We start from the raw sequence: 9,320 nt of genomic DNA on the forward strand, positions 1-9,320 counted from the left end.
CTTGTGACAACTTTGAGAGTGATTGCTTCAACCCATTTTGTGAAGTAGTCGATGGCAACTAGTATGAATCTGTGCCCATTTGAAGCTTTTGGCTCGATTGGCCCAATGACATCCATACCCCAAGTGACGAACGGCCATGGGGCCAACATAGGATGCAGTTCTGAAGGAGGTGCATGAATCAAGTCACCGTGAACCTGACACTGATGGCATTTTTGGACGAAGCTGAAGCAATCCTTTTCCATGGTTATCCAGTAATACCATGCTCGAAGGATTTTCTTTGCAAGGACGTGTCCATTCATATGCGGCCCACATACTCCTGCGTGTACTTCATTCATGATTCTTCCGGCCTCTTGGGTATCCACACATCTCAAAAGGTTCAAATCTGGAGCTCTTTTGTACAAAACTTCTCCGCTCAAGAAAAAACCACTAGAAGCCTGAGGGCACTGTGGAATACGTGGAGCCTGAATAGTCCATAGAAGTGCACCCCTCCTGAGTATGGGAAGTCCCTCACCATATGACGAGTATCACCACTGGCTCGGGCTTGGTCGACTGGACTGATAGCTGAAAGCACCCCGTGTAGGAGGTGCACTAGACAGTGGCGGTGCATAGTGGGCAACCTGAGACCTGGGAGTAGCCGGAATACCGCTGGAAATTGGGAGTGCTGAATGAACAGGACGACTTACATAGCCTTATACNGATCTTCTGAATGTTGAGTCTTAACTAGCATATCATCTATATATACTTCCATGGTTTTACCTAAATGTTCTTGAAACATTTGGGTGACCAACCTTTGATACGTTGCACCTGCATTCTTAAGACCGAAGGGCATTACCTTGTAACAGTAAGTCCCCCCGTCTGTTATAAAAGAAGTTTTTTCTTCATCTCCTGGGTCCATCTTGATTTGGTTATAGCCTGAATATGCATCTAAAAAACTTAATAGCTCAATACCCTGCAGTAGCATCAATTAACTGATCTATGTGCGTTAAAGGAAAGGAATCTTTTGGACAGGTTTTATTAAGGTCTGTGTAATCTACACAAACTCGCCACTTACCGTTCTTCTTAGGAACCACAACAGTATTAGCTAACCAGTTAGGATATTTTACCTCACGAATTGAACCAATTTTTAGCAACTTTTGAACTTCCTCTTGAATCACCTTATTTTTGAAAGTTCCTTGCTTTCTTTTCTTTTGCTTGACGGGAGGATATGATGGATCTTCATTCAACTTATGAGTCATGACTTCCGGTGGTATCCCTGTCATGTCAGAATGGGACCAAGCAAAATAGTCCGCATTAGCTTTAAAAATTCAATCAATTTACGTTTTACCTCCGGGCTAAGATTAGCTCCTATGTACACTTTTCTCTCGGGCCAATGTATAAATAACACCACGGCCTCTAGCTCTTCTATCGTTGTTTTGATGTTCTCATTCTCCTCTGATTCTTGAATGGTATCAGGTCTTGAATCCAGATCTGTTTGCTTTTGCTCAGGTGAGGTTGACTCTGTGTTACCCTCACCTAAATTCTGTAATTGCTATTTGTCTTCACCTTTAACAGTTGAATCTGCAACAGAATTGATGCTTCTAGATGTTTGTTGATCGCCTCTGATTTGGCATATTCCCCATGGAGATAGGAATTTAATAACTTGATGTAAAGTTGAAGGAACAGCTTCCATGTCATGAATCCATGGTCTCCCAAGAATCATATTGTAAGCCATTTCCATATCTACCACTTGAAATTTGGTATCTTTAACGACGCCTTTTGCGAATGTAGTAAGTATTGCCTCCCCTTTTGTTACAATACTAGAGTTATCAAATCCCGACAAAGTATGCGCCTTTGGAATTAATTTATCCTCCGCTTGCATCTCGCGCAATACCCGTATTAAAACAATGTTTACAGAACTACCTGGATCAACCAAAACTCGTTTCACGTTAGTATCATGTACAAGTAAAGATATTACCAGTGCGTCGTTATGCGGAGTTATGAGTCCCTCGGCGTCTGCGTTGTTGAATATAACATTCTCTTCTTCCAGTACATGTCGATGCCGCTTCCCGTGGGTAATTGTCACTTTTGAAACCCTTTTATATGATACATCATTGATCTTTTCACCTCCACTTATAACGTTGACAGTTCTCTTGGGCGAAGGTGGTTTTGGAGGCTCCTGTCTGTTCTTCATGTATGCTTGTTTACCTTTCTCACTGAACAACTCAGTAAGATACCCCTGTTTTAACAAATGATCAACTTCACCTTGTAGAAACCTGCAATCTGCTATTTTATGCCCATGATCGTTATGAAATTCGCACCAATGATCAGGGTTTCGTCTGTTCGGGTTTGATCGCATTTCCTTTGGCCATCGTACCTTATCTCCCATGCTTCTTAAAACAGCCACGAGTTCATAGGTGCTTACGTTGAAGTTGTAACCACCGAACCTTGCCTTTAGACTTCCATCATCGTCTCGTGACCTACGTGTGTTCCGGTCATTTCCAAACCTCGATGAGGAGCCTAACTCCTTGTTTCTATGTTTGTGATCGTACCTTTGATTATCTTGCCTTGATCGTGAGTCTTTCCCCGCAGGTCCCATGTATGGCTCGTATCTGTTTTTACCGGATCTCTTTTCATTTTCCATACACCTTGAGCTTACCTTTTCTTCTGTTTTATGTCGTAAAATAATGTCTTCTTCAATCCTCATCTTTGTACTATATCTGTTGTAGACATCATTCCACGTTGTAGCTGGGAATTCTCGAAGGCTTTCTTTGAGTTGCCTCGTGGCTTCTGAACTCTTCTCATTCAGATTACTAGCAAAGGCTATGGCTGCCCAATTGTCAGGTACTCGTGGCAGCGTCATTCTTTCCCGTTGAAATCTATCTACGAACACTCTAAGCAACTCTGAGTCTCCTTGCTTGATTTTGAAGATATCTTCCATTCGCTTTTCAACTTTTTGAGCTCCCAAGTGTGCTTTGATAAATAAATCTGCAAGCTCAGCAAACGAATTTATAGAATTTTCAGGTAAAAGAGAATACCATGTTAAGGCCCCTTTAGTGAGTGTTTCACCGAATTTTTTGACCAAGACCGACTCAATCTCTTGCTTAGTCAAATCATTGCCCTTGACACCTGTTGTGAATGCAGTAACGTGATCTCGTGGATCTGATGTACCATCATACTTTGGAATATCAGGCATTTTAAACTTCTTTGGAATTGGGAGGGGAGCAGCACTTGGCTTCCATGGTTGTTGGGAATATTTATCTATATCTACTCCCTTGATCACCGGCGGTACTCCAGGTATTTGCTCTATGCGTTTATTTTGCTCCTTAAGCTGTTTCTGCAAGGTTAGTACTAGATTTTGTAAATCAGAGTTAACTGGATTACTTGGGTCTCTCTCTTGTGTTTCACTACCTGAATTAACCAATCCTGAACGAGGATTCTCCAAAGTGTTGTTGTTTGGAGTAGATGTGGGTGGAATGGTAGGTAATTGGCTAACAAAAGCTTGAAGAGCGTTATTGACTTGAGAGGCAATAAGTTTTTGCAGAGCCTCATTCATGGTTTCAACATTTTCGAATTGAGCCTGTCCATCTGTGTGAGATCCATCAGGAGTGCCTTCACGAGACCGTCGTGGGGAATCTCCCTGAAGTTGTTGGATTGTTTGAATTTCTGGGTTTCCTTAAGTGTTATCATTGTTGTTCGACATGATTGATGCAATCAAGAAAATTAGGTTGAGATATACTTGATTGTCAGATTCCCGGCAACGGAACCAATTTGTTTAACCGAAAAATAGGATTTTAGTCAAAACTAGAATTTAGAAGAATCGGGTGACTGATAATTGAAAAAGTAAATAAAGAAAGAAATTTTAGAGTAACCAAGTATGAAAGCTGGTAAATCAAAGTATATTCCAATAGTCACCTCCCTCTACAATTGTTTGTTTCTTCCACTTTTATAGCTCTTTTGGGATACGAACCTTACCTTTGTCATAATAATGCTATTATGGGCAATTAATGACTTTAAATGTTACGTTATACAATCATATACATTAAATACATATTCTCTAACGTTTCCAATAATTAATACTCATTAAATTTTGTATCTGGGCTCCTTTTTGCTGTTAGATTCATTCCTTTGATTCTTCACTATCTTTGAGTTTCAAATGTCTTGAATAGGTACGAGCGTTGAATTACTTGTATGACTGCTCGCACCCTCTCCATTTAATTTACTCGTATCTGTTGTTGCTCGTATCTGTTAACCAACCTTATTTCTTTGACTGTTTGACCAGTCTATACGTCATGACACGTCACCATATACATAAATATAATTTTCCCCAATACAGCTTTCTCCGCGAAAAACCTCATCATCAACACAATTCGCCAAAACGACGGGTGTACCTGCGCCAAGGTAACCCGATACTTTACACAAAAATTGAGCACAACCCTGTCAAGAGGTCCCAGTGTGAAGGGATACGTATATACATTCAGGAAGCCATCGGCAGGGTCGGTAATACCTTCGTCCGGGGAAAGCACCTGTAGCGCTACCTCCTCCCCCCATCCGCAGTCTCTCCTCACCAACTGTAGGTGCTCTTCCCTTATCAAAGACGTAGTCTTCACGTTAGACTCCCACGGATCTTGAGCACTGGGAGCGGAGCTCTCTCCTCTCTGACAAGCGGACCCTGAAGCAACAGTCGTAGCCATGGCAAGACTAGAGGCGCCAAAGCGGAAACCTGCACAAACACTCTGGTACTAAGGTAACGAAGGGCTCGACGCCGAAATAGGAGGAAATATCGAAAAAGTGGATCTCCCAAAAAGCGGAAGCGACCCCATATATGCGCGGAAACAGCAATGGTCCGCCTGCCCGAGATATGCCCCAGGAGGTCAATGACTTCGAATGTCAGTCTCGAGGCAATATTCGACCTCAAGGACCCCCATCAACATAAGACTAGTCTTCAGGAAGCTAGCAAACACCATCTCCAGTCCCGAGGCAATACTCGACCTCGAGGACCTCTATCAACATAAAGCTAGGCTCCATAAAAACCTTCAACACCATTATGGGGCTCGAGATAATAGCTGAACTCGAAGGAACCCCCCAAGTGGAGGAACAGGAAATTCGAAGCTCCGCCCAAAGAGGCTCGGCCTCGGGGCACCACCAAAATTGGGTAACCCATCATCTAGGACCTATCTACAGCGTCTTAGAAGGGTTATCTTCGACAAGTTCAAGGCAAATCTCCAGGCGTCCTAAGCCAACTTCACTCAGACATCACCATCAAGAACTTCAAGTATCAAAGTATTATCTCTATGAGACTCGAGGGTCCCGATGGCCCGGGTCTATCAGACCAGTTCGAGCTCGATCCGAGAAACAACGGTGGGCTCGAAAGGGAGCCATTTCTATCAAACAAAGCCGAGAAAAATACTCGCGTTCAAGCCGAGTGTTGATGATCGGCAGCAGAAGCATACATGCAGGGTCCTCGCAAAAAGCAAAGGAAATATAGCAAACATCAAAGGCAGAAGTCAAAAAATATCTTTATATTTATGGGAATTTGCTTACAACGGCCCTCGAGGGGTCCTTACATATGATTACAAAAGCTTACAGAAGGTTTCTACTCAGAGATAAGGAAACAAAAAGGGATATGCGAGGTGTAAACCTAGTGTATCCTTGAAGGTTTATCTCTGGTAGCAGTATCCCCAAAGCGCCGCCTCGTCGAGCTTGCGTCCTCAAAGGAGATACCTTCGACCGCCACCTCCTCTAGGTTCCCAACTCAATCCCTCGGGATAACATATCCAAGGGAAAAGACGGAGAAGAGAAAAGAGGGAGGACGCAGAAGAGGCAGAAAAAAGAGACATAGCTCGCCGAAGCCAAAGGTTGAAGATCCGGCGGGCTCCAGCCTCGACAGCCGCTTGTGCCATTTTATTCCTTGGGAAAAAACCCAAGGAATGAAGTGCAGTGAGCAGCGGTGTAGAATCCGAACGCCAGTCCGGACCAAAAAAAATCGGCCCCCCATGTATCATCATCTCGAGTCAGTAACGGCAGCAATAGCAACCGTGATAGCAACAGCAGCAGCGTCGAGATGGTATGATCTCGTTCAACATGGAGAAGCTTGGACAAGAGGCCCCTATACGGTTGATAAGGACGTTGCCATACAGCTTTAGGGCCGTGAACCCCAAACATAGCAGTTAACAATAGGAGAAGATGGTGTAAAGGCAGCAAAAAGGAACGGATGGATGAAGGAAAGAAGATACTTAGCTGAAGAAATAGCATCAAAGTTCTCCCATTTGTAGGAAGAAATCACACGGTCTTCGATGTCTTTGAAAGACGTATCGGCAGGCGCAATCAATGTGTTCTTGAAAACCAAATCGATGGCGGTACTGCCGCTTTAAAAAACGAGAATCGACAGTGCATTGAATGGCATCGAAAAGACAAGTCCCAAGGGATCTCCCGGTTGTTACAAAGGCTCACGTCATAGGCTGCATCACCGATATGACATCGGTGCAGGGAACTTAAAGAGTTGGTCATCAAATTCGTTTTCTATCACCTCGATCTAGGAAATGCGGAGACTATCTGTATACGGCAAAATCGGAGGGCCCAATTTCCCGTCTTTTAAGCATCTCGGAAGATCGACTCAAAGCCTCGAGGCTGCAAAGATGCGCTCGAGTCTTCTCCCTTGGGGCCAATTGGCACCCGGCCTCGGGAGGATATTGATCGGGGCTAAAGCAGAAATAGGAGTTCCCAACACACGGCTAAATCTATCACGGCTAAGTCTGGAAAAGTATAGCCAGGTTACTCTGAGCCCTACTCGAGGCGTCATTTCAGTCGTCCCATCTCCACACCTTTACAGCTAATGTGTGCCTTACCGTATAAACTTTTTCCCTTCTATATAAAGGGGATTCTAACTATTTTGTAGAGGACTGATGTTACTCCAAAGACACTACATGAAATATATGATAACTCTCTATCTTTCTCTCTAAGATACTCTCTCGACACTGTTGTTCTATCCTATTATTTTCATACTTGTTTCATATTCATTGCTTGTTTATTGCTGATCATTGGCTATAAAGAGCCTCCTTTAATGTTATTGCATCTGTTAGTCCTTCCCCGATTTCCCCCGATAGCTCGAGCCCGAGCTCGAGACTCGACCTCGAGGCCCCAAATCGACCAGCTCGAGGCCCCGAACGGCTATCTCTCAGTTCGATTACTGCTTTATTTTAGCTCGTGTCTCACCCTCAAACTACGCACTCACAACATCAACTACTCCACGACTAGCATAAAAATAGATCACGTATTTTTAGAGTCCCATCAACAAATTTAATTGTTATTACCATTTTCACGGTAAACACCTTCTCAATATCAGGTAAAGTTATTCTTTCTAGAAATAGAGATAGGAATGTTTATACTATCAGTAACATAGATAGTCTTGGTAATCAAATTTGTTTAGCTTCTATGATTTATATGATCCCTGGGTATGGCATAGAAAGTTTGGCCATGCATGCATACTATTCAAAACTTTCCAAATGCGATCTTGTTATTTGTCATCCAAAACTAGATTTTTCAAAATATCATATTTGTGATGCATGTCAATTAGGAAAACAAACTCTTCATCTTTTAAAATCAAAAAATATTGTTTCTACTACTAAACCTCTTCAACTCTTGCATATGGATTTGTTTGGTCCAACTAGAACTGCTAGTATTGGTGGTAGAAAATATGCTTCTGTTATCGTAGATGATTTTTCTCGTTTCACTTGGGTTATTTTTATGAATCATAAAGATGAAGCCCTAAGGGATTTTGAAGTCTTCTGTAAGAAGGTACATCGTGAAAAGGGATATTACATTTCTACTAGCAGAAGTGACCATGGAGGAGAGTTCGAAAGCAGAGCCTTTGAAAGCTTTTGTAATGATCAAGGTATCTCTCACAACTTCTCTTTGCCAAGATCACCTCAACAGAATGGAATGGTATAACGTAAAAATAGAACTTTGCAGGACATGGCAAGAACCATCATTGTGAAAAACTCTCTACCTCACCATTTCTGGGCAGAAGATACAAGCACATCATGTCATATTATTAACAGATGTCTGATTCGACCCATTCTTAAAAAGACTCCATATGAGCTATGAAATGGTAAGAAACCCAACATTAGTTATTTCCACCCATTTGGATGCAAATGCTTCATTCACAATAATGGAAAAGACAACTTGGGTAAGTTGATCCAAAAAGCGATGAAGGTATTTTTCTTGGATATTCTCCCTCAAGTAGAGCATATAGATTTTTCAATAAAAGAACTTTATTCATGGAAGAATCCATTCATGTTGTTTTTGTGGATACTAACCCTCGCTTAAGGAATGAAAAACTTCCTGAAGATGAGGAAAGCTCTATTGTCCCAAAGTCTGTTGTTACAGGAAAAGACAGTCACGATCAGTGGAACAATCAGCAAAATCAGTCAACTCAGGAGCACATTCAAATCCAGGCACCATCTTCTGCTGAACACTTAACCACTGTGGAAAAGGAGCCAATCACAAGTGTTCCAAATGAATGGAAAAGTGAACCTGGATATCCCCACAAGTTCATCATTGGAAATCCATAAGAAGGTATCACTACCAGAAGATCTCAGAAGCTAAACTCTCCCATGGCCTTAATATCACAACTTAAGCCAGAAAAGGTTAATGAAGCCCTTAAAGACGACTACTGGGTCAAAGCTATGAAAGATGAACTTGATCAATTTGAAAGAAATAAAGTGTGGGATTTGGTTCCAAAACCATCAAATGCTTCCATTGTAGGAACTAAATGGGTTTTCAGAAATAAGTTGAATGAATCTGCTCAAGTAGTTCATAACAAAGCAAGGCTAGTTGCTCAAGGTTACTCTCAGCAAGAGGGAATTGACTACGATGAAACATTTGCACCTGCAGCAAGAGTAGAATCCATTCAAATACTACTTGTCTTTGCTGCTCATAAAGGATTCAGGCTATTTCAAATGGAATTAAAAAGCGCCTTCCTCAATGGATATATCTTAGAAGTATACGTGAAACAACCTCCTAGCTTTGTAAGTAACAACTTTCAGAACCATGTTCCAAGCTGTCTAAAGCTCTATACTGACTCAAGCAAGCCCCTCGAGCCTAGTATGAAAGACTAAGCTCTTTTCTCCTAAAGGTTTCAAACGAGGTAACATGGACACAACCTCATTTATTAAGCATTCAAATTCAAGTAATCTTATTGTTGACGATATTATTTTTGGAACTCTGTATTAGTGAAGAATTCGCTTATATTATGAAAGGAGAATTCGAAATGAGCATGATAGGTGAGCTAACTTTCTTTCTTGGACTGCAAATCAAACAATCTCCAAAGGAATTTTCATTAG

The 9,320-nt window shown here is 41.9% G+C and overlaps 1 protein-coding gene across 1 annotated transcript; it reads left to right on the top strand.

The window, feature by feature from the left end:
* The first annotated feature begins 8,591 nt into the window (after nt 1-8,591).
* On the top strand, nt 8,592-9,095 carry LOC109219544 (uncharacterized mitochondrial protein AtMg00820-like). Its single transcript, XM_019384001.1, has one exon. It carries the CDS (start codon nt 8,592-8,594, stop codon nt 9,093-9,095), a length of 504 nt encoding a protein of 167 aa, XP_019239546.1.
* Nucleotides 9,096-9,320: the final 225 nt, after the last annotated feature.

This window comes from Nicotiana attenuata, unplaced genomic scaffold, assembly GCF_001879085.1.
Source record: "Nicotiana attenuata strain UT unplaced genomic scaffold, NIATTr2, whole genome shotgun sequence".
NCBI lineage: Eukaryota > Viridiplantae > Streptophyta > Magnoliopsida > Solanales > Solanaceae > Nicotiana > Nicotiana attenuata.

Coding starts and splice junctions, on each gene's coding strand:
- LOC109219544 (XM_019384001.1), top strand. CDS start 8,592: ATGGCCTTAATATCACAACTTAAGCCAGAAAAGGTTAATGAAGCCCTT.